The 20,919-nt window shown below is 46.9% G+C and overlaps 2 protein-coding genes across 2 annotated transcripts; both read right to left on the reverse strand.

Moving 5' to 3' along the window:
* Positions 1–3,378: 3,378 nt before the first annotated feature.
* Positions 3,379–4,950, reverse strand: LOC311616904 (parafibromin-like; the record flags this gene model as incomplete). Its single annotated transcript, XM_084872844.1, has 1 exon — positions 3,379–4,950. The coding sequence occupies one exon, from the start codon at positions 4,948–4,950 to the stop codon at positions 3,379–3,381; it is 1,572 nt and encodes a 523-aa protein (XP_084728970.1).
* A 6,032-nt stretch (positions 4,951–10,982) lies between these two features.
* Positions 10,983–11,820, reverse strand: LOC311615883 (general transcription factor IIF subunit 2-like; the record flags this gene model as incomplete). The annotated part of the gene is given in 2 exon segments (XM_084871307.1): positions 10,983–11,763; positions 11,765–11,820. Coding segments are annotated over 2 exon segments (837 nt in total).
* Positions 11,821–20,919: the final 9,099 nt, after the last annotated feature.

Here is a 20,919-nt window from a genome sequence, read left to right on the forward strand (position 1 = left end):
TGATTTCCCGATGACCCAAGGTTTGTTCTTGTTTAGGTTCTAATAAACATTGATGCTTGTAAAAGTTCCCTCAGACTGATTTCTCCTTGGCATGCTTGTGGGAAGTAGCCTGGCACTACTCTCAGTGCTGGTATTTGAAGTGTGTAGCCTGTAGGCTCAAGCCAGGACAGAGCCCAGTTCCACCTGCCAGTCAGTGGAGTGGTGTCCCCCTGGCCAGGGTCCACGAGGTGCAGGGCAGCACAGACCCTAGTGTTTCCCTCGCCCTTGATGGCTAACAAGCTTTACCAGGCTCTCTGTCCTTGGTCTGACCACAGGCCTTTCCCATCTCTGCTCCTCCTTCCTTTCTGCCCTCTTCACTTCCCTCTCCTTTCTCCCCTCTGCTAGGGAAGCCCCTAACCTGTTCAGTTCCAATGTGGAAACTCACCCAACTGGCGGGCATCAGGTCTCCCCCAGATATAAGTTAGGAAGGCTATGTCTTTCCCTGTGGTCCCCCAACATGGGTTTTTTATGTTTGTTTGTTTGTTTGTTTGTTTGTTTTTCTATCTAGATCTAGCAAAGAACTGCCTGTCATCCCCTGCATGGAGCTGCTACAGTAAAAAGCCATTCTAGAGGCTGACAGATTTCTCCAGGCAACTTTTGAGAGTGTAGAATCACAGCTCTCAAACACTGCCACTTGAACATTTAGTTAAGGAAACTCCTGTTGAGACAAATGAGCCCAAAATGCTCTTTCCCTGCCAAAATCCTGGCAAGCTTGTCTGCTCTCCCCCTCCACCAACTAAAGAGGTTCACTTGCTGTGACTACAGCCCAGATGCCCCTTCTTTGCCAGATTATCACCTCCACAGCACCATCTGTTCACCTCAAAACCTTTATGTGGGTGATAAGAAGAACCAGTCAGATTTCCATGGAGGTCTATAAACTCGTTAGGAGTCTGACAACACCTTGGGTCATGAGAATCAATGAGCCCTTCTGAAATGGTTTGGTCAGCTAGTTGCTCTCACTCTGCTGGAGAAAGAGTCACTGGATTGGAGGCGGCCTGGGCGCTGGGCTATGGAAACTTGAGTCTGTGCAGAGTGGGGGATCAGGGTCAGTGAGGGGGAAGTCAGCCTCTTCCTGAGAGCTTTCTGACACTAGGTAGGGAATCTACTGGGAGGCTTTGTGCTTTATCTTGTCCTCATTTGTGTTAGCTGTAGATTCCTAAATGCCCATTTCTCTGGCAGGTCAGAGAAACATTCCCCACAGGATTACAGACTGCGCACTGCTTGACTCAGGAAGTTCTAGTTAAGCTTCTGCACGAGCTGAAGGGGAATTCACTTAAGGCTCTCTCACTGCAGAAGTGGCTGGGGTGCTGCACCACCTTGCTGGAGGTAAAGGTCTTGTTAGTGACCTCAGCTGAGCCACAACTGCAGTGTACCAAGTTCAGGTGCTTGATTATACAATGGAGCACAATTGAGGTGTCTGAGCCTTTAAGAGATGATACAGAGAATAAAGGAGAGGCCAATGCCAGGCAAGTTGAAGATCATGTGCTCAAATTCAGCATAACATGGGTGGAAGCAGCCCCAAGTGGGGCTGCTATCAGGTGGGCATGCCTAGCACCAGATGCTTGTTTACATGTTTACTCAATGACTTGTTTGTCTGAGGCCTCAGCCTAGATGTTGAGGCTTGTGCTGGACTTAGAACATCCCAAATTAACCCGGCTTCAGCCATTTTAGCACCCACATAACTTTAGATGTTATTTCACACCCAAATGTGCAGTTTCAGTTCCTGTTTCCCCAGAACATTAAATGACAGAACAATCACTTTTACTTTATAACTAGAGGCCCCGTGCAAAAATTTGCAAATGGTATAAGTGTGTGTGTGTGTGTGTGTGTGTGTGTGAATGTGTGTGTGTGTGAGTGTGTATGTCCCTCAGCCCAGCCTGTACCCGCTCCAATCTGGAACCCCTGGAGGGATGCCCAACTTCCCATTCAGGCCCGATCCTACCATGGATGCCCCACTGCCTGTGTGATCTGGCCTAAACGGGTAGTGAAACAGTCCTCTCACAATCCACAAATGCTGGTTCCCAACTGCTAACCTGCCTGCTTGCCTGATTGCTCCTAACTGCCTCTTCCAGCCAATTTGATCACCCCCTAATGACTCTCCTGCCAGCCTGAACACTCCCCTGTCAGCCTGATCGACACCTAACTGATACCTGGCTGGCCTGATTTCCTCTAACTGCCATCCCCTTCCAGTCTCTTCACCCCCTACTGCCTTCCCTATAGGCCTGCTTCCCCCAACTGCCATCCTCTGCAGGCCTGGTCTCCCCCAACTGCCCTCCACTACATGACTGGTCACACCAAACTGCCCTCCCCTGCAGGCCTGGGTAACCCCCAACTCTCCTCCCTTGCTTGGCTGGTACCCTCCATCCCCCAACTGCCCACCCCTTCTTGGCTGGTACCCATCCCAACTTCCCTCCCTTGTGGGCCTTGTCACCACTTACTATCCTCCCCTGCAGGCCTGATTGCCCCCAACTCCCCTCCCCTGCCAATCTGGATTTCCTGGCTGCCCTCCCCTGCAAGCCCTCTTGTGGCAGCCATCATATGTCAATATGGCTGTGGCCATCTTTGACCACATGGGGGCAGCCACCTTGTGTGTTGGAGTGATATCCAATGTGCATATTACCCTTTTATTAGCTAGGATATGTGTTTATTAATTTCAGTGAGGAAGGGAGAGGAAGAGAGATGGAAACATCAATGATGACAGAGACTCATTGATTGGCTGCCTTCTGCATGCCCCATTGGGGATTGAGCCTGAAACTCGGACATGTGCCTTGAATGAAATCAGACCCGGACCCTCTATCCACAGGCCTATGCTCTATCTGCCGAGCCAAACTAGCTAGGGCACAATCACTTTTGATGTGTGACCACTCAAGTCTCAGCTTGGCTTGCCTAGTGGTGAACTAATGATTCAACAGAGACTGCTTAAATGCTTTCACCAACAGAAGAAATGTCCAAAGCAATAGAGGATTTTGATCACTTTATTTGGGTCAAAATACAATCTCAAATGCTTCAGCAAATAACAGTTTTGTAGTTTCTTTGTTTCCTTTCTAACGAAATACATTTTAAGGTATGCTAATTGAACCAATGGAGAAAAAACTTGTATCAAATACACAATTTCCATTACAGACTAGATGGTGAATAATTAAAAAAAAAAAAAAAAAAAGTTGTAGGCCACAGAGTTTGCTGATACGAGTGACAGGCATGATATGGTCCCTTTGAAGCACAAAAGCATGGGATGAGATCCTGTGCTCCATCCCTGACCTTCTTCACACTCAGTCAGTCTTTAGAGGCAGGCACACCCACGCTTCTTAATCCAGAGTGCCAGGCGGGAAAGCACGGAGTTCAGAATCTCAGGTGGGATTTATGCCTCACCATGTAGCTATCCAGCGTTTGCCAGAAGCTTAAGAAAAGCGGTCTGTCCGAGTGGCGTTTGTAGTTGCTGAGCTCTAACACCTTGACGTCCCACTTCTGCACGTTGGGGTCGAGAGGAACCTGGTCGTATTTGAGGTGGAAGGCTTTAATTTTGGCAAAGATGTCAACCGGGGATCCATCAGGCAGAAGGCCCGGCCAGCCTTTGAACTGCCAGGCAGGACCGTGCACGAAGACGGCCACCACCCGGTCCCAGTCCTGAGGCTTGAGCTTCAGGGGCTGGTCCACCACTTTGTAGGGCACCGTGAGGCTGAGCGCGGCGCCCCTCGGCTGCTGCATGCGGTCTCTTCTTCTCTGGATCAGAGTTTCACTTTCTCGTCGGCAGCCCTGCTTCTTCTTCTCCTCTGAGGGGACAAAGGTCAGGTCCTGCAGAAGGTCCTTTGCGTTGAGCATGGTTATCAAGGAGGTGGGGGCGGCAGGGATGATGATGATGGGGATCCGAGAGCCATTCTTGTGCTGGGGGGGCGGTGTGGCTTGGGAAACGGGTCTGGGTATTGGCTGTGCCGCCCCATCCTTCACGGACTCCAGCGTCATCCCGTGGTAGGTGCCCATCGTGTCAATTTGGAAGGCTTCCGTGTCTTCTTTTGCTTTGAATCGTTCCTGGACATACCTGTTGTAGGCAGCTGGGGGCGGCTGCTTGGTAGGAGCCGCAGGTGCTGCCTTTGGGGCGGGTGGCTGTGGAGGCTGTTGGCCCGCCTCCCTGGCTTCCACAGACCTGAGAATTGCAAAAACGTCGTCGGCAAAGGTCTTGCCCGTGCTCTGCAGGATGGTGTTCCGTGTCCTCCCCACTCTCTCTCTGCTGACAATGTCCCGGGTCACATCCGCCTCCTCGTCCACAAAGCTCCGTCCTTTGACGGCGGCCAAGGGGCCACCTAGGTCCGTCTTGATGGTGGATCTTTTCTTCGCCATGATTTTGACCTTGATGGCAGCAATTTTCTCCACGGACATGGTCTCAGACAGCGGCCTGAGCACATCAGGCCGCACAATGCGTTCCTTGGGGCCCTGCAGGCGGGCGGCCCACCTCTCTTTGTCCAGGCGCAGGCGCTCCTCATCCTCGATGCGGGGCCTCTTGGCTGCTGCTGGGGACACCGGGTCTGCAGCTCGCTTCCCTGGGCTGGATCCAGGCTGCAGCCCGAGCTGTGCAGGGGCGCTGCGGTCGATACTTGCAGACGTGGATGCTTCGCCACTGAGATAGGCCAGCAGGTCTTTTCGGTCGGGTCTTCTCACCACGGGGATATTCTCATTGGCTGCGAGGCGGACATACACGGGATGGGAAAGGTGCACGTTGTTCAGGAGAAATAAGAGACACTCCAGCGTGTAGTGCTCCCTGGGTCGGCCTTGCGTTCCTGTCCCCCACACCACGTAGTTGGTCTTCACGGTCTTGGGCCAGGAGAACTCGCGCCCAAAGATGACTTTGTCCTCCTGCACCACGATCTCCTTCTTCTGGATGGTGTACTGTCGCAGGACGCTGAGCACGTCTGCCATCTTCCGCCTCCTCGCAACTGGCTCCACCAGGGCCCCTGAGCACCAGGACTACTGCCCGCCTGCCCTCACTGGGCTTCTGCTGCTGCCTCTGCTGTCGCCTCTGCCACTGCCTGGGCTGCTAATGCCAGGCACCCACTCTGCAGTTCCTTTTATTCGTCTGAAATTAAGGAGATTACATGAAGGCGGGAGAAATCAAGGCACGGATTGGATTAAGAGATTCCAAAAAAAAAAAGTCGGAAAAAAACAAGGATTACTCTGGCATTTCACAGGTGCGTTCACCTAGATGCACATGAATAATAAAAAGGGCTTGCTTAAGGCAAGATAAATACTTTCCTACAGAAATAGGCCTTGGACATGACTGCCCACCAAGTCCTGCCCAGGTGCGAATTTGTGACAAGATCACCCAGTGAGGTTACTTTTCAAAGATCCCCTTTCCACTCACACTTTGAACCAATACAGCGCCAACCTCCTCTAGGGATGGTGTGTGCTTGGAGACACGCCTTCGATGTCCTGGCAGGCCGTTTACCACTTTACTGGAGCTTTCGCTCCTGTTTATCCAGAGCCTCAAGGTCAGATAGAGACAAGAAATTCTCAATCATCTTGGTCTTTGCTGAGCATGCCCACAACTCTGAGGGTGTGTGTAGCCATCTAGGTTTTCAGAAATATGCGGGAGCTTTTCCAAAACCCCTTATGGACATGTCATTTCACAGCCATTCCTTCCAAGGTCAGCTTGGTCAGCTTGTTGTTCACAACAAGGGTTTACACTTCAGACCATGTGATTTTTAAATGATTGTTGCTGGTTTTCTTATCTCTTGCTGCCTTTAAGTTTCTCTCTTTGTCTTTAATTTTTGCATTTTAATTTATGATGTGTCTGGGCTTGGGCCTGTTTGGCTTCTTGTTGGGGGTTCTCTGTACCTCCTGAACTTGTGCGACTTTTCTGCCATTATTTCTTCCAAAACTTTCTCTATGCCTTTATCATTCATGCCTCTTCTGCTACTCTAACATTGTTATGTTTAACATGGCTCCACAGCTCCCTTAAGCTGTGCTCCTGTTGTTTTTTTTTAAATATTTTTTTCTTTTTGATTCTCTGATTGAGTGATATTTTCAATCTTGTTTTCTAATTCACTTATTCCATCTTGGGCTTCTCTGAATTTGCTATGTATTCCTTCCAATGAGTGTTCTGTCTTTCTTTATCCCAGACTTCTTTGTTCAGAGTTGTTCTATAAAAATAACCTATAATTTCTTCCTGGTGAGCATTTTTACCATCATTACTCTGAACTCTGTTTCAGATAAATATCTTGTTGCTGCTTCATTTATATTTTCTTCTGTACAATTCTCTAGTTCTTTCATTTGGGGGTTGTTTCTTAGTCTCCTTATTTTGCTTTCTCTATGGGTTTGTGACTATGTTTTAGGTAGATCCTCTACACCTCTCAATCTCAAGTGTGGGACAATGTTAAAGGCAGTTTCTGATTTATTAGGTCATGCATAGATTCAAACTTCCAGAGACGGCCTCAGTCTACAGATTAATAGAATTCTAACTTGAATTTCCCCCAGGCATTGTCCTCAGATGTGATGAGATTTCTTCCAATAGGTTGAGGCAATTGCTTCTGCTTGGATGCTAATTGTTATTTTTAATCTCTTAAGTGACCTCAGGGCAAGGTGTTTTGCAATAAGGGGTGTCAACTGTTTTCCCCTCAGGCAAGGTAGAGGTCTATGTGGGAAAGATGTCCTTAGCCCAGTGAGGGAATGACTCAGCTCAGGAAACTTAGGGTGTCTGCCTTCTGAGCTCTAGCAGTCCTTGCTTCTACTCTCACAACTCCGGTCGACTTCACCTTCCCTGTACAGGAGCACAGGGTGGGTGGCTCTACATTGGGCCTTTCAGCCGGTGCCTGAATTAGCAGCTATTCCTCCCTGGAAGATGGCACTTTGCTGCTTTTCACAGCCAGACGTTATGTGGCTACTCTCCTCAGATTGTTGCTCGCTACTGGGGGGCTCAGGGTGGGGATTAGATTCAACAGTTCTCAGTGGCAAACCCCCACCACTACATACACACACACACACACACACACACACACACACACACACCTGAGATATCTCTCCGGAACTTAAGTTGCTGTCTGTGGGTGCCTGACCAGACCTTTTGTGCTTCCACCCCTCCTATCGTTCTCTTTTAGATCTCACTTTTGGTACTCAAGTATCAGGATTCCCTCCTGTGAGTTTTCCATTGATTATTCAGGAAGTTTTTCTGTATTTTAGTTGTAATGTGTTTGTTGCTGGGAGCATGTCCATGCAGTGTCCACTTACTCTGCCACCATTTATTTGAAGGATATTGACCCAAAACCTTGAATAAAACCAGCAGTTCTGGGGGCAGCAACAGCAGCCTGAATGTTTTCTCACACACACACCACATTCATAGGACTTCTCCCCAGTATGGATTTTAACATGTAGAGTAAGAGATGTATGAAGGGTTTCCCACATTCCTTAGGGTTTCTCACCAGTATGGATTCTCTGATGTGGAATCAGGGATGAACTCTGGTAAAGACTTTTCCACATTCTTTACATAGGAAAGGTTTCTCTCCAGTATGAATTCTCATGTGTTCTGTAAGGTGAGTAACCTGTTTGAAGATTTTTTTCACAAATATTACATTCAAAGGTTTTCATTCCTATAGAATTCCTTGGATGATTCATAAAATCGAAATTGTATTTACTTCACTTCTCCATATTTATAGTCTCTTTTTCTGGGAGGACTTATTGGTCCGGAATATCTTTTGAGCTCACATTAATACTTTTCTCAAATCTGTTCAATTCTTGGTCTATGTCTTTAGTGAGAGTTTTACTGTGGCTCAATGATATTTGCCCCTCACCCATTCCTTGGTTTTCCTGATGGCTGCCTAACTTATCACATTGGGAGTCTCTTCCAAATGTGGAATCCAAGGTGCTTCCTCTTGTGGATCTTTTCATTGCCACGCCATAATGTAAGTGTTCCCATGAAATGCCATTCTTTGAAGTTAACTATGTGGTTTCTGTTTCACTCTTTAAGTTTGAAGGAAATTAAACAATTCAAATGACTCATATCTCCTGAACTTTAAAAAAATAAATGGATATAGTGAGAACTGGAGGGAAAAATAATGACATATACACTGAGTGGCTAGATTGTTATGCATAGTTGGGGATGGGGACTTCTGGTCGTTTCATTGGCTTTGCAAATAGCCTCGTGAGTTGGGATGGGGGTCTTGAGATCATATTTAAGGTCCTGGCCTGGTGCCAGCTCTGATAACCCCCTCCAGGAGTTCATGGTTTATGACCTCTGTAAAATGTGTGCTTTTAGGTAACAGGTCTTGCAAGACCAGATTGTGGAGAAAGGGGCAGTGACTTAATTATATGTTCTCAAGAATGTATATTAGATTATTGGCACAGATTCAGTTTGCTAGCCTTTTACCCCTCTTCCCCAACACACACACACACACACACACACACACACACACACACACACAAACATACACACACACATCAGAGTTACATTGGAATTAGCCTTTTAGCCTTCTCATTTTGACTTCCATTTTTGAGATTTCAGCATGCTTTACTGAATTCTTTATAATGTACAGATGCCAATTGTTATTTCAGTGTGATTTTTTTCTTAAAAAGCAATATAGCAAGAAAACATAGCAGTGACCTATTTATTCAACAAATATGTATTGAAGAACTCAATGCCAGCTTGCCATGTTTACTGGTAACTAGGTTTTTGGTTACTACACCTTGTAAATCTTTTCTCCTACGTTTTCCTGCAATTATAGTATGCTGCCACTAGGTGGCAGTAGACATGGCCATATTTGGGGAGGTGCTCTGTTTTGTTTTCACCCAGGTCTCAGATGAGACTTTGGATTCCAGGAGTGTAAGTTCTCATTGACAACTTTTGTTTTGTTTTGTTAATCATGACTATTGTGTATATGTTTTAAATTTCACAAGATATTATTTAAAACAGTCCATATTTATTTAGTTTTAATCTCCCTTTTCCTTTGGCACTTTTTATTCTTACTCTATTCACTGGCTTTGTCTGGGATAGTATTCCTTCTGCCTGAGGAACTTTGAATGTTCCCTGTGAGTGTGGGTGAGCTGGTGAGAAATCCTGATACCTCTTCATGTTCCCTTCTGAAGGGTCTTCTTGCCTAGTGCTTGTTGCTCTACTGAACACAAGGGTGTCTTTTCTGCTGGCTACTTTTAAATTTCCTCTTGAACTTCATTTTTCACCAGCTTGGCAAGGAGCGCTCAGGGCTTCTCAGAACTCCTGGAGTCTGTGGATTGGTGCATTTTGGAAATACTCAGCCATTATTTCTTCAAGTATCACTTCTGCTTTATCCTCTCCCTTCCTCCGGGATCTCCCATGTGTTACACTTTTACACTGTCTCCCATTTCTCTAATGTTCTTTCTCTGTATTTTCCATGCCATGTCCTTTCCATGCTTTAGTCTGTGTATTCCCGACAAAGCTAAATTCTAGCTCACCAATCCTCTTTTCTGTTCCCACAGGTGCCCTATTCCTTCTGAGTGGAGCGCCTGGCCTGGCGGGATGTCCCTGCAGCACGTGGAGGAAAGAGCAGTGGGCTCTGATCCTAGAGGCTGGGTACCAGTCCTGGCCACCATGTCCCAGCTTGTGCCCTGAAGGGATCTCTGTAAGGGAGTGTTTCTTCCTCTATAAAACTGTCTCAGCGCCCATCACTTGGGGAGTGGGATGTGAAGATGAGGGCTTCAGGGTGAAGAAGGGGAGGCACTGCTATGCAAATGGAAACTGTCAGCACCCATGTTGGTGAGGGTGGTGGAGTCAGAACTTGTCCTTTATTCTGAGCCACAAATAGCAACACACACACACACACACACACACACACACACACAACTACCCCACCTGCCCATGTATGGCCCACAAAGCCCCACCTTTGCCCACACCAGTCCATAGTTTCTGGTGAAATTTGTTTGTTCCTGGCTGTACTACTCCTCTGTTTTCACTTAGATTAGCAGAACTCCGGGAGGATATAGCAAAGGCAAACAGTCTGCAGAAAATATTTTCTCCTCTTTTCCTCCCTGGCCACTTGAAGATTGGAGGCCATCAGGAAGGACATGATAAACATGCACACCGGGAAGTCCATGTCCAACAGACAACTTCAGTGGGAACAAATGGTCATTGACGTCCTTCGCCCTGGGAGGGCAACACTACCTAAGACAGCATTTGGGGAAACCTAGCCTAAATGTACAAGATTACACCAGAAGCCATCTTTGTGTTGAACTCAGGATCCATTTTGGTGGTGTTAAAACAAGTGGCTTTGGCATGATTTGTGATCCCTTGTGTTATTCAAAGAAGAATGAACCCAAACATGGACTTGGAAGACTTGACCTATATGAGAAGACTTCAAAAACAAAACAAGCCAGAATCGGTTTGGCTCAGTGGATAGAGCGTTGGCCTGTGGACTCAAGGATCCCAGGTCAATTCCAGTCAACGGCATATACCTTGGTTGCAGGTACATCCCCAGTGGAAGGTGTGCAGGAGGCAGCTGATCGATGTTTTTCTGTATCACTCTCCTTTCCTCTCTGTAAAAAGTCAATAAAATATGTTTAAAAAACAACAACAAAAACAAAACAGAATGGAACACAGAACACAGAAAGGCAGGGGGACCGAAAGGCCAACGTTGGTGCTGACAAAAATGAGCTGGGGATTGACCAACAGGAGTTGAGATTCTCTAGGGACTTCGTCTGTGGTGACTGTGCAGGTATTTCACGAGAGGATTAACAAACTGAGAACTCTAAGGAACGAAAAGAAAGACCATGTTTTTTCAGTTTGCTTCTTTTTTATTTCCCTGTTTTACAACCTAAAGTGGATACTTAAAAACAAAAAGATATTCAGTCCCCTACCCCTTCCAACTCATCGCCTCACCGCCTCAGTTTTGGTGTTTGAAGATTGTCACCCACATATTGTCTCCTGAATCTTGGAAAGAAAAACGAACTCAAACATATACTTGCAAGACATGGCGGGGATGAGAAGAAGGCTAGTTTCCCCCTAGTTCTGTCTTAGGTGATGCTGCCTTCCCAGGGTGAAGGCCGGCCCCCGCCCCCTTGGCGGCTGCGGGATAATACCGGTACTCTGCCTTCAGCTTCCATGCGTTTTTGTGGGGCCCTTGCACAACCCGGACAGCTATTTCACGCAAGATCTCCTTCAGATACAGCACTGGTTGCAGAGTGATGCCAACCAGGTCCTTCAAGCAGTAATATTGGTGCTTCTCAAAGGCAGCGAAGAGCAAGGCCAGCACCTGGTCTTTGTCAGCCCGCACTCTCTTCCCGTCCTCCTCCTTCTTCTTCTCATACTCAATGTTGCACTGATGATTGGCGACAGGTCTGTAATTGGTCGTGACGGGCGTGTCCAGGATCTGCGCGGTGTGGGCCAGGCTGAGAGACCGCTCCGTCTGCATCCTCTTCAGCCTCAGGTAGCGTTCCCCGGCCGCAGGTCTGCATTCCAGGCGCTGCACCACGGCCCCTTCCAGGGACAGCCTGGCTTGCACGTCCTCCTCCGTCATCACCACCAGGGCCTGCCCTCTCACCCGCTGCGGGAGCACCTGATGCTCCCTGGGAGCTCGGAGCAGCTCGGGTCCTCCCGCAGGGTCCTGAATGCGGGTGAGTTCCTCGTTCAAAGTGAAGAACGACTCCGGCTGTGCTGGGTTCTGGACCACCTGCAGCTTCCCCACCTCCCCGCTCCGGGAAGCGCCATCCCACTGCTGCGACAGGTATTTGGGCACCTTCACGAGCCACAGGGGCTGCTCCTGCTGGATTCCTCAAGTCCAGGCTCCTGCTCCGGGGATGGGTCTCGGGTCTGCAGCCTCCAGAGGCCATGTGGCCCGGAGCGGAGGGTGCAGGGCGTGGGTGACACGGCTGAAGGCGGAGGCAGGACGCCAAAACCGGCCGCTGGGACCCAGGGACCTAGCAAGAAAGTGGAAAGCACATGCTGACTTCAGAAATCGCCAAAGACAGAGGCTTCCCTTCCCGGACAAAACCAGTGCTCCGGGCCGCAGACTTCTCCCTTGCGCCCTCGCTGACACTTGAGGAGGCCTTCCCCGACCGCCTGCTTCTCCCCCACCCCACCTCACCCCCCCCATCCGCCCCCCCCAACACCCCCCCCTCCCCTGCTTTAGTTTTCTCCAGAGCGCCAGTCCACATGACCTAGACTTGCTGCTTCCTATTTTCACTCCTTTATTTATTATCCTATGTCTCCCCCACTAGACTGTAAGCGCCATGAAGGTCTAGTTGGTGGCTGTAGGTGTTGGATAATTTTACTTATTTATTTTTTTAAGGAACCAGAGGTCTTCCTTGGCTTGTTCACTGTGACTTAACTGAGTGTGAGTGTGTGTGTGTGTGTGTGTGTGTGTGTGTGTGGCAGGGGAGGGGGGGGACGTTACCTTGGGGGAGGGGCTGGGGAACCTCTCTCTCTCTCTCTCTCTCTCTCTCTCTCTCTCTCTCTCCCCCCTCTCCCCCTGGTACTCAGGAACCCGGCTTTCTGCCACAGCTGCAGTGGAAACCCCTCAGCATGAAATAAGGGGTGCACCTACCAGGTTGGGGCCCTGCCTTTCCTGCCGCCTCTGCCCAAACAGAAGAGAGTGGCTGAGACCCAGGTGCTTTGCGGAGGTGTGAAGCCCCGAGGTTAGTGGGTGCCAGCACTATATTTGGGATTGCAGGCAGAGCCAGCCTGCTCACAGCACCCAAAGCTCCCTTCCCTGCCTCCTCCCATCCCCAACTTGGGCTACTTTTCGAAAAATATTCAAGTTCATTTTCATTGACATTCATTCAAACCAGAAGGCACTGTTTTTTATTTATTTTTTTAATTGCCTCTCTGGGCACCTTCTCATGCCTAAAACAAGGAGCAAACTGGTGCAGAGTGAGCATAGATTTACAAAAAAGAAGCGGGAGGGAGGGCCCTTCCTCCAGGCGGAGGCTGACCAGAGCAGGCTGTCGGCTGGGCCGGGCACTCGCAGAGGTTGGTTGCACTGAACCAGGGCTCCTAGCCTCCCCAGCTGCCTCTCCCTGGAAGTAACGGCCCGCACAGCTCCGCACAGCTCTAGTGATTGCCACTTTCAGAGCGGCCCTCGATTGGATTGGATTACAGCAGCTGGGTTCAATTATGGGTGTCTCCAAGATCTACCTAAAGCACACCCAGGAGGGTATCTTAGTGAATTATTTCATCCACTGAGCTAATTTTCTTTCTTCTTCTTCTTCTTCTTCTTCTTCTTCTTCTTCTTCTTCTTCTTCTTCTTCTTCTTCTTCTTCTTCTTCTTCTTTGTTTTAAAATATATTGTTGATTCCTGAGAGGAAGGGAGAAGGAGAGAAAGATAGAAACATCAGTGATGAGAGAGAATCATTAATTGGCCGGTTGCTTCTTGCACATACCCTTCTGGGGATGGAGCTCGCAACCTGGGCTTGGGCCCTTGACCAGAGTGGAACCCAGGATCCTTCAGTCCTCAAGCCAACGCTCTATCCACTGAGCCAAATCTGCTATGGTCTAATTTTCTTTAATGCACCAGCGTAGGCTGGGTTTGAGTATAAGTCATCTTGCCTCAGGGCCCCTTTAAGAAGCAACAAGATACAGGTACTCTGTGCAGCTGTTGGACATGTGGCTCCTAGTCCCTCGCCAATCATTTTCACCATGCACTGAAATTGCTCTCCCCTTCGTCTGGTGAAGTGCAAAGGGTCCTTCTCCCACCTCTCTGATTGCTCCCTTCCTCTTAGGAGCTCCCGGGGTTCCTCCTGCCTCGAGGGCTGCTTCCTTCCAGTCTCCTCTGCAGGCGCCTCAGTCTATCTTGGGCCACAAATGCTATGCCTCGGTCTTAGGTGCTGTCCCTTCTCACTCGACACACCTTTTGAAGCGTATATTCCTGCAGATGTTTCTCAGATCAGCGTCCACAGTTCAGAGCTCTCCCCTGAACTTGTGGCAGACAACTCAAACGCTAACTGATGTCCTACAATGAACTGGATTCTTAATAGGTCAAAACTGGGACCCGTTACTTTCTCACTCTTTCCCCAAAACAAACATGTCCTTCTAATAATCCCCCATCTACCCTGTTTCCTAAGCCACACACTTGAGTGTTAAGCTCATCTCTCCCGATATCTCCCTCCCAACAAGTTAGCAAGTTCTGCCCGTTCTGCCTTCTTAATTTATCTCAAAATGTCCACCTGGCCCAGTTGAGGCTACTCTACAACTTTCCTCTCATGATTCAGAGCAGTAGCTTCTGAACTGAACTCTCTGTTTCTCCCTCCAATATCTCCCACACACTAAGTTGGAATAGTATTTCTAAAACACAAACTAGCCCTAGCTGGTTTGACTCAATGGCTATAGCACTGGCCTATAGGCTGAAGGGTCCCAGGTTCGGTTTCAGTCAAGGACACATGCCCGGGTTGTGGGCTCAGTCTCCGATTGGGGGCGTGCAGGAGGCAGCTGATCGATGATTCTCTCTTGTCATTTATGTTTCTCTCTTTCCCCTTCTCTTTCTTCTCTGAAATCAATAAAAATCTATTTACAAAAATAAAAATAAAGCACAAATTAAACATGTCTTTCTCCTTAAAAACATCAGAGCCTCTCTGCCTTTCAGAAGTAGCGCCGTGAAGCATTGGTGGACTCCTAAGCCAGCAGTGCCTTTTGGGAAAACTCTTTGGCTCAACCAACAAGCGCCTGTGCTCACAGGTGTTGCCTCTGAACAACCAGAAGAGACAGTCCAGCATAGTGAGGGCTGAAGCGCATGCTCTGAAGCTGGGTTACCTGCTGTGCCACTTACTGGTTGTGTGTCCTTTGGGGGTTGGGGACATTTAACACCTCGTGGCTCCTCCTCTTCATTGATAAAATGGGAGTAAGAATAGAACCCACTGAGCCCTTACTGCACATCAGGCACTTTGCTAACTCATTAAATGAGTTAGCAAAGTGCCTGATGTGCAGTAAGGGCTCAGTAAGTATAATCTAGTTATCCACTGGAATGCCTGTTCCACAATCATACAGGGTTTCATCTGTTTTGTTTTCTGCCTATCACCTAGGCATAGAGCAAAAAGGTGCTTAAAAATATTTCTTGAATACACAGGCAAAATTCATATAAGACAATTTTAATTTCAGCATACCCATAATAAAAAATCTGGGAAAATGTAAAATGTCCAATAATATGAATATGAATAAGATCATTAACAGCAAACTAAACAAAAAGGGAATGTTGGGAAATTCTCAAACCAAGGATTAAGAAAAAATCCTAAAAGCATTCACAAAGAAAATGGATTCCATGTCAACTATTCGTCAGCTTCCATTTTCTGAGAGAAAACAATGTGGAATCTGAAAGTCTGACCCAACCAAACTCTCATTCTAGAATGGAGGCAGAAATATACATTCTTTACCACAGACACCCCCTTAACAAATTTCTTAGGGATGTAGAAAAAAATTATTCTAAGAGGAAGAAGCTGAATACCCAAAGCAATAATAAACCAAGACATGGGTAACATGTATTGGTAAGTTCAAATTTCTATTGATTAAAAGATATTTTAAAACATCTGGAAGAAGAATATGGAACTAAGATCCCGGGTGAACTCCTCCAGTTCTTTTTTTCCTTTCTTGGTGACCTTGGAAGCTGTGTGCTTCTCAGGATGTAGCTACAGGAGGTCCCTACATCCATCACTGCTTAGAAAACAACCTCTGGGAGAGGGACCAGATCCTCATCCAAATGGGACATGAATGTACATAAGCCTCTATTATCCAAAGCCCTGAGACTTCAGGGTTCCCTATAGCAGCATGACCTGCCCATTCTGACAAATATGCTCTCTATCTACAGATGCTGCTGTTGGAGACTTCGGGTGCTGGAGGTGGATGGCAGATATACATGGGACCAGGATAGGGCTGGGAAGGTGGTATGTTAGTAATGAGATTCTTATAGACTCAGAAGATACTCTAGGCCAGTGGTTGGCAAACTCATTAGTCAACAGAGCCAAATATCAACAGTGCCACAATTGAAATTTCTTTTGAGAGCCAAGTTTTTTAAATTTAAACTTCTTCCAATGCCACTTCTTCAAAATAGACTTGCCCAGGCCTTGTGGAAGAGCCACATTCAAGGAGCCAAAGAGCCACATGTGGTTCTCGAGCTGCAGTTTGCTGATCACTGCTCTAGGTTAAAGGGTTGGTTGTGGCTTCTGTGATTACATCCTTATATTCCCACCCCATTTCCCAATGTAGTGATTTAATGGAAAGAGCACTGAGCTAGGTGCCAGGAATTCTGGTCCTAGTATTATTACTCCAAAGCTGAGTGGCCTTGGGCAAATGTCTACCCCTATCTGGGCATAGTTTCTTTTTTCTTAAAATGGAGATAATATCCCTGTCCTCTGAACTTCTAATGAGACTGGGAGAGAGCTGAGGGTGTGTCTAATGCCACTCCTCGAGGGAAGCTCTAACCTCTCCTTGACCGCTTTCCTGCTCCAGGACCTTCTTCCCTATGTCCCATGCCCTAGGCCTGGATTTGAACTCAGTTATTGCTTGGAGAGCAAGTCAGTATTGGTGTTTCCTTCTTCATGTCCAGTCTCTTTCCTGAGTATATGCAGTGGGCTTTGCCATGGGGAGGAAACAGGAGCTTATTGCAGCTTCTGGCAATGGCTAGGCTGGGCTAGAGGTGCTTTTCAAGGCTCCTTTTAGGATGGTAGAGAGTGGTCACTTCCATTGCCTCTATCTTGGGTGATCCCTGATGGTCAGAGGGGCCCCCTTCACTCCAAGAAAAGTCTGCATTTTAATCCATTGCATGTCGGCCTGATGTTTTTCATGAGCACTGGGTTGGATTCTGTCCAGACTGTGCCCCTAATGAACTGTTGGATGACCTTGGACAACCTGTGGGTCTTTGCTCCTTAATTTATAAGATGGAAAAACCTGTCTTTGAGGAGCTTGAAGGTACTTTCCAAGTCAAAATGCTGTAGAATCTTAGACTCTCTTTTACTGGAATCTGAGTCATAATGGAATCAAGCAAAGAAAGAATGCAGAACACTGACCCCAACACTCAGACCCTCATTTCTCAACTGAGGCCTCCTCTTCACCATACTTCCAAGTGCACCACCCCATCTGTACCTTAGGAATAATCCAGAACAATCCTGCATGACCACTGAGGCTTTCCAGCTCAGAGAATCAATCTCCCATGGGAAGACAGAAGTTTTCCAATGTTTCTATCGAGCCCATGCCCTCTCACTTGGCCTTTGGCCTGGAATTTACAGGGTAGCAGGGCTTGGAAGACAATGGTAGTGCAGATCCCACACAATCATAGGCATCTCATTTACAGATGATATTTTAAAAATAGACACTACTATAATTTATATAAATGCATACATTTAATCAATGTATACACTCATGTAACCAATACCACAATCCAGATTTGGCATATTTCCACCCTCCTCCCAACTTCCCATGTGATCTTTTGCAATAAATACTCACCCCCAATTCTTGAACAATACCGATTGACATTTTTGTCCCTATAGATTGGTCTTGTATTCTAGAATTTCATATAACAGTATTTACCCTTTTTGAAAATAATATATAATTTCATATAACATTATTTGCCCTTTGTGTCTGTTTTTTTTTTTTTCTTTCCATTCAGCATTCTGATTTTGCAGTCCATCTATGCTTTTGCATATATTAGTAGTGCATTCTATTTAGTGCCAAGAGGTCTCCCATTGTACTAATTTACCACAAACTGTTCTTGCATTGGGCTTATTGATAGATATGACAGTTATTAACTTGTTGTCTCTCAAACTCCAAATCTACCTTCCATTACTTGTGAAACATTTCTCCTTTGCAGTGAGAACAGTATTGATTTTTGTCAATAGATGGCGCTGGAGTGACACTGCTACAGAAGAAAGAAACTGCTGGTCCAGTCTGCTTCTGCTAGGCTTTTCTTCCGACCTTATTGCTGCCAGAGGCACGTGCATGGGGACATCCATTAGCATTGGCTCCGCGGTGCGTCCAGAAGACGCGATGTCTGTGAGCTCACAGCCCCAGCCGGGCCCAGTGCCCGCCTCACTCCCTCGTGGATCTGCACACTTCAGGCTTGCATTCTGTAAATAATGGTGAGCAGGCTACTGACGCCCCTGAGCACCAACCTGCCAATTTGCCAGCCTGCCATCCTTGGCCCACCAGCTGCCCCGAGAGATGTTTCCTGCTGACCTGGAGCCTGGACCGGGACCTGGCCTGGGCTCCTAACGCACTTCACATCACATTACATGTTTTCCACCAAGATTTGATTCCCAGCTTAAAGAAGAGGGGCCCCTTTCATTTTGTTCCTTCCTTGATCATTCTCCAGTCCGCTTTACACCTTCATAGTTATGCCCCTGCTGGTGTTATTTTTTAAGCATTAAAGTTTCCTCGGTTAAATTACTGTGTGGTTTCTATATTCTGATTGACACGTTAGACATTTGTAATGCTTCCAGTTGAGGCAATTTTGAGTAAAGCTGTCATGAATATTCTTGTCTTTGGGTGGATATATGTTTTCATTTTTCCTGATAAAGGAGTGAAATTGCTGGGTCATGTGGTAAGTGTATAAGAAATTTATGAGAAATTGACAAAGTAGTTGTAGCATTTTATATTTCCATTAAAAATGCATAAAAATCCACCAGCATTTGATATTACCAGTCTTTAATTTTAGGCATTCTATGGTTATGTAGTTCCCTCATGAACTTGGGGGATGAGCATCTTTTCATGTGCTTATTGGCAATTACGTACCTCTTTTTATGATATATCTATTCAAACTTTTTACTTGGATTACTTAATTAAATTGTCATCTTATTATGAGTCATAATGTGTGGGGGTTTTTTCAAAAAGAAATTTTAATTTGGATGAAATCCAATTTCTCTTATTTTAGGATTAGCACTTTTTATTGAGGTTTAATTGCCATACAACATTACATTAGTTTTAGGTGTTCGATATGATTCCATATTTATATACACTGCTCACTGATCACCACAATAAACCTAGTTACCATCCATCACCATACACAGTTACAAAAATTATTTTTTTTCTTGTGATATGGGCTTTTAAGATTTACTCTCTTAGCCACTTTCAAATATACAATATAGCATTATTAATCATAGTCACACTATGATTATTAGTTTTATAACTGTAATTTTTTATTCCCTTCACCCATTTTGCCACCCCAAAACCCCGACTTCCCATCTCAATCCCTCTGGCAACCATCAATATGTTCTCTGTATCGATGGTCTTGGTTTTTGTCTCTTGTTTGTATTGTGGTGTTTTTTTTAGACCCCACATATAAGTAAGATCATATGGTATTTGTCTTTCTGTCTGACTTAATTCACTTAATGTGCTCAAGGTCCATCTATATTATCACAAATGGCAAGATCTCATTTTTTTAAATGTCTATGCCTTTTTCCTGAGATGTTCTGCTCTCTCCTGCCTCTTAGCCAAGGCGCCCCCCTCCTTGTTTTAGTCACCTGGAACCCTGTGTTCCCCTAGCATTAAGAACCATCTTCAAAAAGCAACACACGAAACCAGTTTTAAACCAACTTTAATCATTTTTTTGCTGCCCAAATACTGTACATGCAGAAGCCATGTGAAGAATTTTCTCCTCAAGGGAATTGGCAAGAACGTTGTACGAACGGCTGGCAAGTCCTTCCCAGCTGTCCACCTGCCACCCGGGAGCCACAACCAGGTTGGAAAGATGCTGCACATAGAAAATGTATAGAGCACAGATATAAAAGGCTAATTTGCTTCTTATCTAAACAGTGTGCTTGTCAGTCCCTATCAGCTATCTCTTTCTTTGAAGGATGCGTTTGGATATTCTAAAAAAAAAAAAAAAATTAAAAAAAGGTTCCTTTCTTCTGTGAATGTACTCTCTAAAGGAGCAGATAGAACAATCAGGCCAACTTTTCCTACCGAAGCAGCCACTCAGCCTGCGGAGATGTCGCCTGGTAAAAGACATTCTGGAGAGAGGAGTGGTTTTAAGAAGCAAAACACTTGGACAGGAAGTCCCCTCTCTCCTCCCATCAGAGAGCATTTCCTTTAAAATTCTCCCATGTCCAAATCTCCCACCGACGTCCTTCTAGAAGCAGCTATGAGGACCAGTTGCTGGTGGGGATACTAACCTACACGGGTTGCAGCTGAGGTTGTAACATCACATCAGCACCTTGAAAATTGTCCGTTGTAGGACACCTCTTAATTGTTTCTCATCATCACACACGAATAAGAGAGAATGGACCACAAAGAGGGGGGAGCAGTCTGTTAGGGTTCCCAGAGTTCTAGGCAGAAGCAGCATCTGGGCGTGGGCAGATGAGGACCTGCACCCGGCTTGGGCACCCAGGGCTGGAAGAAACCAGTCCCTGGAACCGTGTGCACCAGGCTCAGCCCTCATCGGCTCCAGATCAGACCTTCAACACCTGGAGGGAACCGTGCAGCAGCTAGCAAATGCTCTGGTTTTGCGGATGAAAAGCTGAGGCCCAGAAAAGTGAGGAGTCTTGCGCATGCTTGCTGTTTCTGGCAAACTTTCTATGACAGCCTTTGATGCTCTATAGCCAGCTGTACGGGCCATGGACCAAGGGGGTAAATCCTCATTTGCTAGCCACACTCTCTGGAACCCGGTCCCACAGGTCCTTCCTGGGATTGGGGTGAACTCCTTGGTAGGCCCAAGGCCCCAGTCCTTCCTGGCCAAGCCTCCAGCCGGAGTGCTGGAAGGTTTTGCCAAAGCATTATGCTTCTCATGAGCAGCCTAGGCCCCTAAGAGAATGCACTGTCTCTCTGCTGTGGTTTCCCTCACAGGCACAGCCGTGCTGGGCCCACAAAAGCCCAAGCTAGGGGTGGGGGGAGGGTGGGGGAGTTGCTTTGCTACATGGAAAGATTAAGCCCTTTTGTCAGAGAACAAGGTCCCACTATCAGGCAGACCAACACGGAGCTGGTGCCCGGGGAGGCCAAGTTGCTCTCTTTGGCAT

The sequence above is a fragment of the Pipistrellus hanaki genome (assembly GCF_964339955.1).
Source record: "Pipistrellus hanaki genome assembly, chromosome: 2".
Classification (NCBI taxonomy): domain Eukaryota; kingdom Metazoa; phylum Chordata; class Mammalia; order Chiroptera; family Vespertilionidae; genus Pipistrellus; species Pipistrellus hanaki.